General features: G+C 39.1%; 2 protein-coding genes across 2 annotated transcripts in view; one reads left to right on the top strand and one right to left on the bottom strand.

The window, feature by feature from the left end:
- Positions 1–18,542, top strand: part of ZFAT (zinc finger and AT-hook domain containing) — a 304,336-nt gene that overhangs the window by 278,085 nt on the left and 7,709 nt on the right. The window lies entirely within an intron of this gene.
- On the bottom strand, positions 15,410–15,764 carry LOC118833780 (c-Myc-binding protein-like). Its single transcript, XM_036741179.1, has one exon. The coding sequence runs from the start codon at positions 15,762–15,764 to the stop codon at positions 15,453–15,455; it is 312 nt and encodes a 103-aa protein (XP_036597074.1). The 3' UTR covers positions 15,410–15,452.

Genomic DNA, 18,542 nt, shown 5'->3' on the forward strand with positions numbered 1-18,542 from the left:
ATTTGTTACCCCAAGGAGTTGTACAGACTGGAAATTTACTTTGTAAGGTTTTAAAGTAATGTGAGGAGGAACAAAGATGGTGTAAGACCACAATGGGGTATCTGAAGCATTGATCCTTGATGGTGAGAAAGCAGAACACCTGAGCTCCTGCTTTGCTATTATCTTCTGTGTCAATAAGGAAGATATTTGAACTTGTAACATAGAACCAAAATGGCCAATAAAGAGTTGACTGCCAAGATCAGTAAGGAACTAGTAAGAGAGACCCTCCCTACTCTTGATGAGTTCCAGTCACCAGGCCCAGATGGACAGTGTCCTCAGGCCCTGAAAGAACTAACCTGCATGGTACTGAGGCACTCATCAGTGAAAGGTATTACAATGTCAGGCATTACAGAGAGGTTGAGAAGATTGGGGACTGAGTAAAAGCCATTAGACTGAGCAATTAAATGATCATGGGAGAGTGCACTTTCAGTCACAGGGTGAGAGACTGAAAGCCAGATTATAAGAGGATTGAGAAGTGACTGAAAGGTAACTCTAGCTTTTCCTTAGAGTTTGGCTGTGAAAGGGAGGAGAGAATGAGATGATCTCTTGAGAGGACCCTTGAGCAGGGTGCTGTGTACATAGTTTTTTTAAAAGATGAAGGAGATTTTGGCATGGTTGTAATCAGCAGTGATACAGCACAGTGGCCCAAGGAGGGGATAAGGTGGGTGTGGGGTTGATCTAAGAAGCAGACAAGGAATGGCATGAACACAATTAGATAGGGTGTTTCTATAGTCATTTTTGTTTAGGTTTGAGTTGGACTGGGTGCCCCTTTTGTTTCTCAGAGCCTCTGAACTGAAATACTCGTAATGCTTTTTGGTTAAAAAACAATAATCCTATTACACCTTCTCTAAGGGAGCTAAGAGGAGAAGGGGGATGGTGTCATTGAGGCTGACACACAAAAACTGGTGGCAGCTCTAGAGTACCCATAAGTGAAGACTAAGTAAGACAGTGGACAGTGGCAGCTCTGGAGTGCCAGTAAGTGAAGACTAAGTAAGATGGTGAACACAGAAGAATAAAAATGCCTGCTCAAATTGAAACTAGCCAACACCCTGCTTGGGGGACCATTTCTTCACAGATGCTCATTTTTTTTTCAAGTAGTTTAAATGATAATCTTGTCTAGAAACAAAAGGCCCTTCAAACCTTAAGATTCCTAGATTATAGGTCAATTCTACTTTAATATATCTTCTAGTTTCCATTTCCAGAATTGGTACTGGTCAGTTAGCAAAGGAGACTCACCCAGGGGTGTTAGTAATCTAATAATTTTGGCAGGCAACATGTAAGATTTTTGGCCAGTGCTACTCAGGGGTATATTTCTTAGAGTAGAAAAAGTATCTGTTGTCTGCTTGCAACCAAGAGAAAAATAATGGTGGTAGAAAAACATAATGCTGTCGTCCTCTATGAAACATTTCTAACCTGAGACTTGGATGAGTCAGTGCCTTCCTTTTTCCTCATACATTCTCCCCTTTTTAAAGAACACTAAATCTCCTTTTATGTATGGAATGGCTTCTTCCTGTCTATGAATATCTTTTGATGTTGAGACAAGTTTGTTGTGCAAAATACTTAGCTTTTTCTTTTATATGCACATATATATTCTTATACTGATGGGTTCATAACTCTTTAGCCATTCATGTCCATTCATAAATTATTTTCTTTCTAATTTAGAATACTACTTACCATTTACTGTAATTTCTAATTTATACAACTCACCTCTTAGAGTCAGAAATAGCACATTACAAGTGTTTTCTTATTCATATATGCTTACCCCCTTATCCTTTTTAAAATGCTAATTGATGAGCCAGATCCTCATTGAGTAGCTTAAATTATATTAAACATTAAAAAGTTGTAATTTAGCCATACTGAACATTTATGCACTATAGTTTATGTTAATCATTAAATAGTATCCTAATAGAAAAAATAAGGCACCTCCCTCAGAGCCTAATGATTCCAGGGTTCTTCCTATGCAATCTGATATTTCTTTTCTTTTTTTTAAAGACAGTGGTTTGGTGCCATCTGAGAACTGTTTCATATCTTCAAAAATAATATAATCCTAGAATTGAAAGGTTCCTTTGAGATTAGCTAGTCCAACTTCCTTCCCAGTAGAAGAGAAATCTCCTTCATGTCCACCCATCCTCAGCTGCAACACCTCCAGTGATGAGAGCTCACTAATTGGAGAAACGGCTCATTCCTTTGTGGATAACTGACTGTTAGAAAGTACTTCCTTTAAAACAAGGATAGGGCCTGAACCTAGGATTTATTTGGTATTGGTAAGTCCCAGGTGGAGAAACCTTCTCTACCAATTTAGGTCAACACCTTCTTTGCAATGTATAGTCTTAGAGAGTTTTCCGGAGCTTTGAAAAGGTAAATGTTTTCCTTTGTTTTTATTTGCACATATATAAACATACTCTTTTGTGTGGCATTGTGGGTATATAGATTTGCTTGTGTGTGCCTTTGTGCATCTATCTGTATATAGGAATAGGTTCTTTTTTTCTTTTTTCCATTTAAGTAGATTGATAGGACTTTATAGAGTGTTCATGTTTGTATGTGTCTGAAGCTACGTAATGTAACCAGATAGATATGCCTTTAAACTTGCATATGTGATACATGATGTGTTCCTGTGTGCGGAAGCAGGAGTTTGTGCTGTTTGTATATAGGAATGGATCTTTATAGCTATTGAAAAGGAAGCATTCAGGCATATTATTTTCTTTTTTTTTCTTTTTTGTGCTTTTCCCCTTTTGTTTTGATTCTTCTTTCACAACATGACTAATGTGGAAATATGTTTAATATAATTGTACATATATGGCCTATATCAGATTGTGTGCCATCTTGGGGAGGAGGGAAGAAGAAGGGAAAAAATTTGGAATCTAAATTCTTATAAAAGTGAGTGTTGAAAGCTATCTTTACATCTAATTGGAAAAAATTAAATACTATTAAGTGGGGAAAAAAGAAAAGAAAAAAAGAAAGGGAAACCTTCAGGTCATAGACTGCAACCACTTGGTGTTGGATCCTGGTGCTGACACTCAGCAGCTATGTGACACTAAACAAATCACTTCACTTACCTGCTCCACTTGTTTCCTTGGCTGTAAAATGGAGACTCGTGATACTTGCACTGTGTACCTCCCAAAGTGGCTGGGAGGAAGATATTTTAAGTCTTCTAGGACTGTGTAAATGAGAGCTTCATAATGGCATTTAAGGAACTCAGTGTTTGGTCTGTGTATAGGGGCAAGCAGGTGTGTTCATGCATGTTCAAAGGCCACTCATGGTCTCATAGTTTTGTTTTGATTTTTTAATATACTTGTAATGTTTCCAAATTTAGCATAGAAGTCTAATATTTTATGCAGTACTTCTGGTACAATCATAGGTTAACAGCGAGTGTGTATGTATGTATGCATGTATATGTATAGAAATAATGTATATATACACACATAAGTGCATATATGTGTGTGTGTAATTTATGAATGGACATGAATGGCTAAAGAGTTATGAACCCATCAGTATAAGAATATATATGTGCATATAGAAGAAAAAGCTAAGTATTTTGCGCACGCGCGCACATACACACATCCTATAAAAGGAAGGTAGGCAGGGAGGGAGAGAGTGAAGTGGGAGAGTGGGAAGGAAGAAAGAGGAGAGAAAGAGAAAGTAACCTTTCCAAAAGGACTCTGTTTAGTATTTTGCCAGCAGTGAAATACCACAGTGAGATATCAGTCAGTTTGCAGTAATAGTTGTGTCTATAAAATATATTGACCGATTTCCCTCACTCTACCATATAATGTAGAAGTCCTGAGAAGGGACCCTTGGCTCTGTATGTGAAAATTCAAGAGCTCAACCAAACTCTCTGTAAACTTTGCCCTTCTTCATCAACAGTGAACTCTCTGACCACTTACATACACACTGCTGAATGAAGAGGGGCATAGGGAATGTTATCCTTTGAGAAGAAAATCCAGTGTATAAAAAATCCAGGCACCAATTAAGAAGATATTTTGACCATCAAAATAATGAGAATAATAGCCACAACACCAGGTACTTTATGCAACACTTTAAGTTTTACAGAATGCTTCACATACGTTATCTCATTTGAGCCTCACTGCCACCTTGTATGAGTCATTCTGATAACCATGTAGATCAGTAAGTCAAGTTAACAAGCATTTATTAAGCACCTTCTATGTACCAGCCACTAGGCTAAGCCCTGAGAATACGAAGAAAGGCGAAAGATAGTCCCTGCCTTTGAAGATGCGGGTTACCATCTACCCATGTCTTTTTATCCTGTACAGTTCTGGTCCATGGTCTTTCGTGTTCTTTCTCCAAAGATCCATTCAGCATGCTAGAGAACTTTATCTAGGTCTTTTTTCATTTGGGAGTGGCCTGGTGGAACATTTGAGCTATCTGTCAGTTATTCTTCATTCTCCCTATATGAAGAATCTACCTCCTTTGCCATTTCTTCAGTGTTAGAGAGCTGGTCTTAGAGTCGGGAAGTCCTGAGTTCAAGTGTTGTCTAAGGCATATGCTGGCTGTGTGTCTCTGGGAATGTTACTTGACTTTTAAGTGCCTTGGGCCACTCTTCAGGATTGCAAGCCACCAAACAACTATATTTCTTCCACATCCTTCATCTGCTGTCCACTCAGACAGCCACCATTCAGCCTAGTTCAGGCTTCTATCCCCTCTTGTCTGGACTATTACAGTAGCCTTCTGATTGGTCACCCTATTTCAAGTCTCTTCCTCTTCCACTCCATTCACTGCTCAGCAGCCACAGTAATTTTCCTAAAGTACAGGTCTAACCATATCATTTTACTAGTCACTCCAGCCCAGTGGCTTCTTGCTTCTTCTAAGATCAAATATAAACCCCTCAGATAAGCATTTAAAGCTCTTCACAACATGGACCCTTCCTTTCTTTCTAATGTTTTAACACATTTCTCTCCTCTTCTCTGTCTCTGTGGGCCAGTGATACTGTCCCTTCTACTGTTTCTCAAACAAAATATCTTTTAACTCCCTCTCATCCATTTACCCATGTCCACCACCCCCAATTCTTAGACTCCGTGGCTTGCTTGGAGATTTAGTCCAAGCTTGGTCCCCTCGAGGTGGCCTTTCCTGGGTAACTCCAGCTGCTAGTGTTGTCCCTTTAGAGGTAGCCTGTTCTGTTTTATCAAGTATGTTTTTATGTTTTCACCTATTAGAATGCATGTTCCTTGAAGCCAAGGGCTATTTACTTTTCATTTGCGTTTTCATTTTTAGCAAAGTATTTGGTACATATAGGAAGCACTTAATAGGTCACCAGCAACTGTGCGTAGAAAAATTATTCTTCATGCAAGGGAGCAGCTTGGGATCACTAAAAGTACTGAAAGTTTTCCCAGATACAAAACAGCCTACACTTTTCTTCTCCAATTATAGTCCTACAAATCCCCATCCCAGATGTATATACTGATTTACGAACTCATTGGATTAAGCTTCTAACCATAGGCTGGTCAATAGACATTTTTTATCCATTTAGTTTTTTTTCAATGGATTGTTAGTCCCATCTCTTCTGAGGAATCGTGGCTCTCTCTGAGGAAAACTAGTAGTTTTCTGGGTCTTGATGCAGTCATCACAGTTCTTTCCACAAACAGGAATATTTTTTGAGGGCATTACTATCCATAAAGGAATATCTCTTTTGTTTGGACTTTGTAAATGATACATAGAATGACAAGATGAGTACAGTTGGTATGCATATATCTTCCTGTTTTATGCCTCACATGATTTTAATAATTAATAATTTTCAAAGGAAAAATAAGACATGATTTATCAAGATTTGACTTACACATTTCTTTTAGGAACTTACTTCGTTAACAGTTAGTACTGTACAATAGAGGCATCTGCTGCCTGACGTGTCCCACTGAGTGATAGCTTATGATGTGTCCAGTGAGTCATAAAAGGTACCTCACATCTTTTCTGCAGCCCTTTTTTTTCCACCATAGAAATGTTCCAATAGACCAGTCAGTCTTTGTGAAGAAAAACAAAGATTTGGAGAATAGTAGTACAAATGAATGCTGTGAATTCAGTTAGAATATATTTGAGGTTTGAGTTTGAGACCATTGGACTAAACCATCCAATGAAAAGTCACTTTTCTTCCATACCCATTCTAAAACACAAGGGAAATAACAGTTTTCATTTGTATAGAGATTGCAGTTTATATAGCATTTTTCTCAAACAACCTTGAGGCGTAGGTTCTGCAAGTATTAAAAATCACAGAATTAGAGAATTAGTCAAGACCTCAGCAACCATCTGGCTAGTATAACCTATACACAAAAGGAATCTCCACTGTAATATGCCCAACAAGTGGTTGTCCAATCTCCACTTGATGAACTCCTGGAATAGGTTCCTCGCAACCTCTCTAGGCAGCCTATTCTGCTTTGGGGAAGCTTTAATTATTAGGAAGACTTTTTTTTGCTTGTTTTCCCCCTGATATTAAGCCTAGATTTGCTTCTACACCTTCAACCTGTTGTGGCCAATTCTGTCCTCTGGTGTCAAAAAGAACAAATCTAATCCTTTCTCCTCCCTGCCAGCCTTCCAAATACTTAAAAACAGATATATTCCCCCTGAGTTTTCTCTTCTCCAGGCTAAATAGTCTCCATTCCTTTAACCAATACTCATGGGATATAGACTCAAGGCCCTTCCCTCTGCTAGTTGTCCTCCTCTGGACACTTCTCCAGCTTCTTAAATCAACTTGATTGCCCATAACATGCAAAAAAACAGGTTCAGAGAGGTCACCCCATATAACATAGCTAATAAGTAACACTCAAGGTCCAAGAAACCAACAGTTTAAAGTGGGATTATGCTTCATGTTTCTACTTAATTACAGAAGACTTCATGAAAGAGAACAGATCCAAGATGTGCTTTGAAACAATGGACAGGAGAAGGTGTAATAGAAAGAGAAAAGAAAATAATTTCAAATGTGGGAACCATTCCAGAACTAGAAATGAAAGGAACAGACAAAAGGGACTTCTAAGTCTTGATTTCTGTTTTAAAAATCTGTTTCAGGGATCAGCATGGCCAAAGAAATGTATCATCTAGCAGCAGTTCTGGTAATGAACATTTCCATACTTGTCTGAGCTTGCCCTTAGATGGCAGATAAATTAAGCTGCTGAAGTGCATCTGTAGACTCTCTGGCTTGGTAGAACCTCCAAGAACTTGTTCCCTGCTGACCTCCCTTTGTGGAACCCAGAATAACTTCCATGCTAGAAACAGATATCAAGGGAGTACATGCTTAAATAAATATATATTTTTAATTGAATGAATAATTAGTGCATGTATGGGTGTTTAGAACTGGATTAAATTGCCCCGTTCTGTACTTTTAGTTAGATACCTGACCAGGCCAATTTCACAGAGTAAAGCATTGTTACCCACTTAGAACTCTGATTGTCCTTTTTAAGCGAAACCTGGAAAAAAGCTTGGATGTTAATCTCCAAGAAAGTGAGTTGCTGTGTAGTCATATAGCTAATCATATATTGAAAAGTGAGCCTATTTATTCCAGTTTCTAGATGAATCTATGATAATGATGATGAGGCAAATTGAAGGGAGGAAAACTGGGAAAGGCAAGTGTGCTACAATGGAGTTGTCCCCTTAAATGCTCTATGATGGTGCTTGTGACACAGATGCTGTGGTGTCAGTGGAGATGATACATCCAGGCAGCCGTCAGCCTCTACAGCAAAGCACTCTGCTAGCATGCCAAAATAAGCTCACAAACGCCTGATTCCCAGTCCCAGCTGTACCCAGCAGATCAGTTCTTCTGCAGTGGCCATTGTCCTGGCATGACTTGGCTATGTTCACTGAGCATGTAAGTGTAAGATGTAGGATTTGAACTGAAAGTCCACTGCTTTATCTGCTATACTGTACTGCCTCCAATAATTGAATTAGAAAGGTACAAAGCAAAGTGCTTTATGAGGTCCTAAACCACCATGGAATCTTTGTTATTTGGAAGGATCCAGAAAGACTTCAGGAAGGCAGCAGCATTTGAGTTAGAATTTAGATGATGGATAGGTATTCAATTGGCATGTTTGTGAGGCAGGATGTGGAGGGTAAGTGTGGGTGATGACATTTTAGGCATGAGAACAAAATTAGCAAAAATATGGAGGCAAGAAAGAGTAAGACATGTATACTTTAGGTGGGAATTAATTATGTGGTGGTAGTGGTGGATTACTATGGTATAGGTTTGAGGAGGTAAGTTGACATCAGATTATAGATGATCTTGAATGCCAAGCAAAAGTTTGGGCTTTCAGGTGTAGGCATGAAAATACTACTGGAGACCTTTAAAATAGAAAACTGTCTTATCTTTGGAAATGCATAGATAAACTGGAGCATATCCAGAAAATTGAAATCAAGATAATAGGATTGGAGAATATTTGACAGAGGATCAGTGGAAGGAACTGGAGATATATTTTTTTCCTGGAGAAGAAGATACTTAATAGGAAACATGATAATTTTCATGCATTTGAAGGACTGTCTGACACATTAGAAGAATTAGACATAGCCTGCTTGGTCCAAAAGGGCAAAACCAGGCCTCATAGATGGAAGTTACAGAGGCTGATAGTGGTGGGACATACCTGTAATTCTTGCTACCAGAGAGACTAAACCTCATGGATCTCTAGAACGTGGGACTTTTTGAGCTTTGATAGGTGCCTGGCGTCAATATGATGAGCCTCTGGTATTTGAGTGACCTAAGAACAGGTGAGCCGACCCAGGTTGGAAAGGGAGCAGACCACAGCTGCTATATGATGCAGTAATGGCAGAAGGCCAGGCATTTTTGGTCTGAGCAATATGGAGAGAACAAGGAAAGAAAGGATTGAAGGAAGGAAGAAAAAAAGATGCAGACCTAGGATCAGTGTAATGAAAAGCTTTCTGCTAATTAGAGTTACCTAAAAGAATAATGAGCTGTCCTGAGAAGTGGTAACTTTCTCCCTCATTGTAGGTTTTCAAATAGTACCTTGCTAACTACTTCTGAATGTTATTCTTGTTCACATACAAGTTGGACCAAGTGATTCATAAGTGCTTTCCCATTTCTTAAAGTCTGTGATTCTTTTATTTGAACAAATACATGCATGAGGAAGATTGCTCAGGCCATAGGACTAGATTGGGGGTGGGATGGGACTGGAGGAAGCAAGTGCCAGGATTGTCCTAGAAGAGCAGGTGGCAGTCATTGGAATTAAAGGACATTTGAGGGCATGGACAGCTAGGCCTGTTTGTATTTCTAGTGCCTAGTATAGTGGTCTGTGACCAGGCAACCAAGTAAGCATCTATTAAATGCCTGCTGTGTGCTAGGCACTATACCAAGACTTTGAGCAAATGCTTGCTGTTATTGCTGATTATTAGAACTTGAAGGGTTTTCTACAAAAGAGGAATTAAACATTTTATGCTTGGCCCCTGAAGGCAGAGCCAGGAGTAGTCAGTGAGCAGAAGTTATAAAGAGGAAGACTTGAATTTCACATAAGTTCAAACGTCTGAACAATTAAAGTGATCCAGAATCGGAGTGGCTCACCTCAAGAAGCAGTGCTCAAGGTCCTCTCCCCAGAAGTCTTTATGTGAAGGGGGCAGGGTCACTTGTTGAGTGTGTGGGCATGTCATAGAGGAGACTCTCATTCAGGTACAGGTTGAGCTCTAAAGTTGCTTCAGACTTCGAGAGTCTGTGATTCTCATTTTATAGAGGAAGAACCTGGAGCCCAGGGAGAGACTTGACCAAGGTAGTACAGTCGGCTGCAGAGCCAGGATCCAGACTTGCTGATTTCTAAGTACAAATGCACTTCCCTTTCCAACACAATGTTGTCAGTGATGTTAATGTTGATAAAGATGAGGTTGAGGATGATGTTCTGCCCTGCTTGCTACCTAAGGTCTCCTTTCTAAGGTCCAAAATATTAAAACTTGTTTGACACCACTCATTTCCATGGATGCACACCAGAAGGTCATGTCAGAGCCTGAGAACAAGAGAAAAAGACCCATAAAAGAACAAACTGTACCATCTCCTTTCATTCCTTTACTAGCCGCCCTGCTGTGTCCTCAATTTCAGGGATGTAAATTAAATTTAGGCAGGCACTGTGCCCCAAGACACATTTTAATAAATAGAAAATAAGTTAAAGTCATTTAAACATTCACTTGAAATGTGAATGCCCAAAGAAAAACAGTGTGGTCTTGTCTCCCCCTCCCTTCCTCTCCTCTCAACTCAGCATAAGGGATTGTCATTCTCTTAAAGAGATGCTGCAAACTAGATTCTGGGAAAAGGAAGACGTTAATCATCTTCCCAGTGCCTGACAAGGGTAATAAACACAGGGAAGAAGGGGGAAGCAGGAGGTAAATCGAGGTTTCTTTAGCAACCATTTTCATTTCAGTGTATAGAACAGGATTGGCATTAGACTAATGTCATTCCAATAAATGTCATCCAAGTTTGATTTCATTTTACTGCTAGCATAGGTTTATTTATCTTTCTTTCTTCACCTTCCTTTGTATATATGCTGAAGGCTTAGTTCAGTTGAGTGTGCAGAGTTTGACGTCACTTGACTAGTGCAAGGAAACCCAGATGCCCGATCATCAACGGCAACATCCTGGACTTGCATTTAGCTAATTCAGCTTGTAAAGAATGTGGCACTGGCCTATGCCCCACTGATAGGAGCCTATGTGAAGCTCGTAGACTGAGAAGTTCTTTGAAAAATGTTTGAAAGCCTTAGGTGAAAGGTGCTATATAAGTGCATGCAGTTTATTACATCTCCTACAAGAGCTTTTTAAATAGCTCATGCTGGAAGAGCAATCTCCCTTCTCCTCCCAGCTAACTCTAGGGATTTAATTGTGAGATAAAACACTTTCTACCCCAATTAGTATTTGTTTGCTATGTTATAGCGTCCTTGGATGTGTCTCCTTGGCATTTGACAACCCAAAGAGGAACTACAGCTGATATATTTTATAAAACTGAGAGAAATGTGCACAAGCGAATTGTATTTCAGAGGACATTTGAAGGGCTATTAAAATCCTGCCCATCCTTGAAGGCTCAGCTCAAATGCCACCTTCTCCATTAAGCCTTCCCTGATCCCCCATCCAGAAATGAGCTTTCCTTCCTTAGATTTCACATAGCATTTTCTACCTTAATTATGTCCTTCTCATGGCCTATTTTTACATCATTTGGTTTCAGCCAATAAGCATTAATGGCCTGCTGAAATCAGGGCATTGTATCCAGTAGAGGGAGATGTATACGGACTGGACCAGGGATTTCAGTTATATAAGGAACTCCAGGGAGAGGAAACTCATTCCACCAATACAAATTGCACTTTATCAGCAATTTATAGTCTTAGAAATTTTCCGAGAGCACCAGGAGGTGAAGGGACTTGCCCAGGGTCACGCTCCCAGGTGTCAGAGATGGGACTTGAATGGATGGTTTTTTTTCTTCAAAGACGGATCTCTATCTGCTGCACCACTGATTTCCAAATTTGGATGATTATGATCTCAAATTACACATAGTCATTTTCCTGGCCCCTCCTTTGCATTTATCTCACTCATATCACAGCCACTTATTTCCTTGTTGTTCCCTCAGATGTAAAGTACTGGAAAGCAGGGCACAGGCTTTATGTATTTTTGTTTTCCCAATAACTGGTACACTGAGAAACAGCTTGGTGTGGAGACACTGGGGAGCCTGGAGACTAGGAGGCTGTAGTCTTCTAGTGGGGAGATAACCAAGGTTTGAACTAGAGTAACAGATCTTAGAGTTAGAAGGTCCTTCGATATCACGGATGTCTGTAAATAGAGTGCTGAGCCTGGAGGCAGGAAGACTTGAATTCAAGTGTGACCTCAGACATCGAAAAACTGTATGACCCTGGACATGTCCCTTAACTTCTCTTTGCTTCAGTTTCCTCACCTGTAAGATGGGAATAATAATAATAGTAGCACCTGTCTCCTGTTGTGAGGATCAGATCAGATATTTGTAAAGCACTTAGCACAGTGTCTGACACACAGTAGGACCACATACATGCTAGTTATTATATTATTCTTGTTTCCATTGCCATGAGCTGTGACCCTGATACAATGGATGAATCCCCTCTGTGACATTTTAATTTTATTTCAACAAATATTCATTAATTGCCTATGGTCTATTTAAAAACTCTCTATAGGAATGGGACTACACAGATTTTTTAAATGGCACAGTTGCTGATCCAAAGGAGCTGACATTTCCTACCAGTGACGGAGATATCACTACAGGTCATTCCAGTGGGGGATAGTTATTGTAATCATTAATTCCTAATGGAATCATTAGGAAATCTTCCTTATATTAAGCATAATTTTGCCTTCCTGCAGCTTCTACGGGTTGGTAGAAGATGACTAAACCTTCTTATGCATGGCTGCCTTTCAGATGTTTGAAGTCAGTGACCATGACTCCTCTGAGTCTCCTATTCCCCAAGCTAAACATGCACATAGGAGGATACAGCAGCTAAGGGGCTAGCTGTCAGAACGAGGAGGAAAGGGAAGATCTTGAAAGTGGAGAAGTTATTGTTTCAGCTTAGTAAAAGAAGGGAAGCCTTCTCATTTGGGGAGCTACGGACCCGTTTGTTATAAGATGGGTAGGAGTGTCTGATTTGGGTAAGGTGGCAGTGAGACAGTTGGTGATGTAAGCAGAGTGCTTTGAGGGACTGGCCTGAGGCAGAATGGAGATGACATTGCTGGCGATGTCTCTGTGCCATGCATGATAAGTAGTCACTTTACTATTTTAACCAGAGACCTACTAATTGGAGAGTTGGGAGTTATATGGATTCCCCAATGCATGATTTTGGTGATAATTTTTGAGGCTCCATTGAATATAATTTTCTGTTGTTATCCTTGCTGTGAGAAGTATTAGGTACAGCTTTGGGGAAAGGAAACCTGCGTCTTGGAGGTTAATTATTCTATAAAAACCAAATAATTCTTACTGTGGAGTATAATATGGAGTATAATACCCAACCTGTACATGATTAGCTAAGTAAGGAAAGAAAGAAGAAACAGGCAGTTGTAGACTGGTGGGATGAATAATTTTCAGTCTTATTGATCCGCAAATTTATCCTTATTTTTAGTCACTGCTCCTTTATCTGTACAGAATTGTTTTGCCATGTCTAATAAACTATTCTTCTGAAGAAAAGATGCCATGAAAACATTTTAATAAATCAGATAATGCTTAAATTTGTGAAATTCAAATATATAGCCAGTTTACAACAGTAGTCTCTACCTCTACACAATAAACTGTGATGTGGAGAGAACATAACATCCCTTTGTGTTTATTTATGTCAAGAAAGCATTTGACACAGTAGAATAAAATGTAGTTTCGAAGGCAATCTTTAGACAGGGTATTTATTATATAATAGAGCTGTTCAAGACTCCATGACAGACATGACTTAAGATAACTGTTTGGTGATCAAGATTGACATTAAGCTAAATGTCAGGTAGAGAGATATTTTGCAAAAAGTTTTTACTAGTACTGTGGAAGATGCCCTGTGTAAGGTGTACGAATAGAATAAAGATTTTTTACTGATGGTGAGGACCATTGCATTCTCCTCTTTATAGATAAAATTGTTCTGATATCATCAAGGTCTGGAACTCTATGAAGCCTCCTAAGAGAACTGTATAATAATAGAAATGAAAGCAGTTTAACCAATCACGTAGGAAATACAAAGTGGATAAAAATCATGTTACCAATTTTATGACAAGCATCTAGATAGTTGATTGAATTATTCCATCGGTGTTTTACAAATGGGCTGGGTCCAGAGTTGCACAGGAAGAAGATTAGTCTGGATCACATGTAGGAAATTAGATAATGTTTCAATGACCTCCCCACTACTCTATGCTACAAAAACTATCAATGCAAAAACCAGCATTTACCCGGTGATACTATTTTGCCTCAAATAATGAAATTAAGATTTCAAAAAAATGAAGATTACAAATAATCTAGGAAACAATGAATGAAAAAATGTGTCATTGGCATAAATGGGCTTCAGGATATCACATTACAAATAATATGGGTATTAGAATCATATAGCATAACAGGAAGAATATTGGCATTAAAAAGACAGAGTTTTGTATTGTTTAATAGAGCACCTTGTGATTATTGCAAATTCTACATGATTTTCCAACTTCAACCCGGTACACAGATCATTGTCTGTATGTAGCATCTGTCCAATATAACTTTGTTCATTTGGTTTTTCCAGCCTAGATGGTTAGTAGATTATTTTAAATGGTTATAGTTCTTGTTAGGGAAATTCTAGAGTGTACTCAAGTTTGATGCAGTCAGCACAATAGCATCTGCCAACAGCAATATCTGGAGGACCTCAGCAAGGAATCTCTTCCATTTGGACTCCATGCTGGATATTGTCCATAATGGTGGCAAATACTTGTGACGAGCATACTGCATTTGATGCGATATTCAGAGGATCATCAAAGTTAGGTCTTTTGTTTCATTTATCAAAAAATATTTTCTTTTACCTTCATGCATGCACAGTAGATAACTTTTTGGAGGAGAACATATCAAGCTGTGTTTTGCTCTGGCAAATCAAATTTGCTGGGAGGGGTAGAAAGATGGGGAGAGATGAACTGGTGAGTCACCAATCACAAACCAATCTTCCGTAGGGATGGAAGACAACCAGGCCTTGTTTACCACTGCATCCAATAGTCCTCCCAGCCTTGCCATCTGACCTTATGTTCTCTATACCCCTCAGCACTGTCCTTTGACCTGCTACCGCATCCTTAGGACTTATGAATTTTTTCATCTACCTTACAGCCAAATTTTTATATGGGCTGTCTTCTCCTATTAGATTGTGATCTCCTTGAGAGCAGGGACTGTTTCATTTTTCCTACTGCTTGGCATCTTGTAGTCACTTGGCAAGCACATCACATGCAAAGAAGTTTTGAGATATTTTGGCCAGCTTATTGTAGCAATTACTTTATACTAGAAATAAAAGTTGATTATCCATGTTGATGTATTTTCCTTTACTTTCAAAGCATTTATTTGAATAGGTCAGGTTGGAGCTGTTGTCACTGCATGGCATAATTTTTCATATCTTTATCCCCTCTTCTAATTTGGTATTGATGTAAGTCTTTATTCCTATAAATTGATAGGCTTACTGCTCACAGATAGCTGATTGAGAAATTATTTCCATATTGAAGACCAGCCATCTCCTGTTTTGGATTGTTCAGTGACTGCTGTGTCCTGCCCCAGAAGTGTCAAGCTCAAATAGAAATGGATCCCTGTGGGCCATGTATTGACTTAGAAAGCCCCAAGTAAAAATTATTTATGTTGTATTTTTAGTCATTTTTATTAAGTTTATTTATTAGTGATTCTAAGTATTTTTATAGCATTTTATAGTATCTGTCCATAAAAGACTGATTATATAACTATGCAAATCATACAAAGTCAGTTTTCAGTGCCTGTTCAACTGAGAAGAATCCTATTTAGCACGCTTCTCCTCCTGAAGTGGTTCATACTGAGCAAGCTTTGTTTTCAGGTTTTTGTTTTCTTCTACTACAGCTTCATATTTTTCTTTCACCTCTGCCAGTTCTAGGCGAAGCGACTCTATTTCTGGATTTTCTGGAGTTGCAGCTCCTAGGTGATGCTTTAGAAAATCCGGGGCACTATTGGGTTTTTCTGGTTCTTCATACAAGGCGACCAATACTTTGGTGAGCGTGTCCGGCACTCCCGACTTCTCTAGGTACCTCCGGAATTCCTCCGACTTCGAGTTGGCAACTTTGTAATGGGCCATAGTGACAGCAGCAGCAGGTGACGCGCCCCACACCATGGCTGCTGGGTTCCTGGGGCAGCTAGTCATTGTTTTTTTTTTTAACATTTCCCAATTATATTTTAATTTGGCTCAGGCTGTCCTTGGGAATTTTGCTGCCCACAGGCCTTTAGTTTGACTACTTGGTTCTACATCTTTCAACTGAAGGAAGTTTTTGCCATTTCCAGATGTATGGCTTCTCTGTAGTCCACAAACCTTTGCTCTTTTCCCTTCCTTAATGCTGAATCATATTTTCCAACACAATTTTGTCATTGTCCCATATGTGCACCTTTGTATTAAGGTCATTGAGCATTAAGATATAGGATTATTTAGCTCGTAGGAATTTATATGATTTTAATAGTTTTTTTTTTCCTGATTCTCAAATGTCTGCAACAAATGCTAGTGCATAAGCCACAGTTATCTTGATAGTGGCTTTTTGCCTTTGGGCAGAAGATGAAGCCAATTCCACCAACTACCATATTTGTTTTCCAGGTAAAATTCACGATCCAGCCTTCATTTAACACCTCTAATGTTTACGAACTATATGACCCCGGACAAGTCATGTAACCCTCTGAGCCTTAGTATCTTTATCAATTGGGGGTATACCTATAATACCTTAAAGCACTATATAAATGTCATCATTGTTATAATTAGTAGCAGCAATTTCTTTTATCTCCTACTCTTACCCATAAACAAGACTGTAAGCCTTGATCTGATCAGTAACACCAGTAGCATCTCAGCTTTTTGGTCTTTGGACAAGAATTCATTAAATTGCCAGAAGTTAAACTAATCTTTGTGGAAGATGTAAACACTGATTATCATACCTTTTTGCCTCCTTCCACCAGTTTTACCGCTCTTCCTGCAGAATCAAGAGGAGTTCACATAGGATTTAGGACTATTGTTTATTATTCTTTCTTTCATGAGTTTCTCTGACCCTAGAATTTGGGTCATTGTAGCTGGGTCATTACCTAGACTGATCCTCAGGCAGTAGGTACAGTCTTGGCCGGGACCAGACCTTCTAGCTTGGGGGGAACAAAGTCCAAGATGAACCAGACCTTTGCGGCCATCTGGTTTCATCCTCACCTAACAAGAAACCTGCCTATAGCTTGTCCTGTAAATGGCTCTCCAGTGTTGCTTGAAGACCTCTAGTGAATGGGGACCCATTCCTTCTCAATATGGTAATGATGATTTTGCTGATGGTAGTGGTGGTGCTAGTAGTAAATGTAGTAACTAGTATTTATATAGATCTTGAAAGTTTACAAAGTATTTTCATGTATTATCTCATTTGAGCCTCACAAACCCCCATGGTAGGTAGACACTGAAACTATTATTATCCCTTTTTTCCCTAGATGATGAAACTGAGGTCAGTTGCTGTACTCATATTCAGATAACACGGATTCTGAAGTCTTCTTAACCCCAAGGCCAGCACTCTATGCACTGTGTGCTACACTGCCTGAAAGTGAGATAGTCACTTTCTATTTCTGGATAAATCTAATTGTTAAGAAGGGTTTTTTTTTTTACCTTTCAAGTTTAATCAGCCTTTTTTGCAATCACTATTCATTGCTCCTAGCTGGTCCAAACCTAGGCTAATCTCTCTTCCCTGTAGTACCTTTTTATATACTTGGAGATGGTGAGCATGTCCTCCTTAAGGTTTCCCTTTTCCAGGTTAAATGTCCTTGGTGCCCTCAGCTGGTCTTTGAGTGTAAGATCTCAAGGCCACTCACTATCCTAGTCACCCTCCTTGGGATACTCTCTAACTTAGCAGTACTCCAGATAGAATATACTACAATAGATGTGATCTGTTCATTTAAGAGTGCATGCATGCAGCAAGACTTTTGTTGTCCTTATTCTGGCCATTATCCCTCTCTTAATGCCGCCTGAGATTTCATTAGTTTGTTGTTATTGGCTTGTTTGTTTGTTTGTTTGTTTTTTACTGCTGTGTTACTCTGTTGATTCATAGTTAGTTTGTAATCCCCTAAAAAAACCCAACCTTTTTACAGGCAATCTTCTGCCCTGCTTCACTTCCTCCTTCTTGTATTTCTGAAGGTGAATTTTTGAAATCCAGCTAGAAGACTTTGCATATTTCCCTGTTAAGTTTTATCTTCTCTTTAGCCCAATGGCTTCAGTGTAGTATGGTGCATTGAGGGCCAGCCTTGGAGTCAGGAAGACCTGAATTCAACTCCTTCCTTTAATACTTATAGCCGTGAGACCATGGGCATTTAATTTATCATCAGCTCTCACATCACTTTCTAATACTAAGCTGCCCATGAGTTACCAGTCTGTAGTACAAATTTTCACATCACAATTTTTTTCTCCACACTGATGGCATTACAGAGTTGTTTTTAAAAAAAAATTCAATCTGATGTTCTAACCAGTTGAGTTGCTAAATTGTTGTCTTTTTGGATCCTAACTCTGCCATCTGGTGTTTTAACTAAACGTCTCAGCTTTGTGTCTTCTGTAAATTTGGTAAGCATGTCAGCAATGTCTTTAAATCATTGATACAAATAGTAAATAACACAGAGCCAGGAACAGTACCCTGGGACATTCTACTAGCAACCTCCTGCTACACTGACCATCCAGATGGTCGGTGATTCAGAATCTACCAAACTTGACTGTTGCCTAGCCCATAACTCCCTATTTTGTCCATTAAAATTGCATAAGCTAATATTCATACAGTTCCCCTAATCTACCAATTAATTAATATTGTCAAAAAAGTGACTGGCTGGGGAGAAAGATATCATTGCAAGTGAAGGTTATAGGAAA

The sequence above is a fragment of the Trichosurus vulpecula genome, chromosome 1, assembly GCF_011100635.1.
Source record: "Trichosurus vulpecula isolate mTriVul1 chromosome 1, mTriVul1.pri, whole genome shotgun sequence".
In the NCBI taxonomy this organism is placed as follows: domain Eukaryota; kingdom Metazoa; phylum Chordata; class Mammalia; order Diprotodontia; family Phalangeridae; genus Trichosurus; species Trichosurus vulpecula.

Bases quoted from the DNA above. Each gene is read 5' to 3' on its own strand.
- LOC118833780 (XM_036741179.1), bottom strand. From the start codon at position 15,764: ATGGCCCATTACAAAGTTGCCAACTCGAAGTCGGAGGAATTCCGGAGG.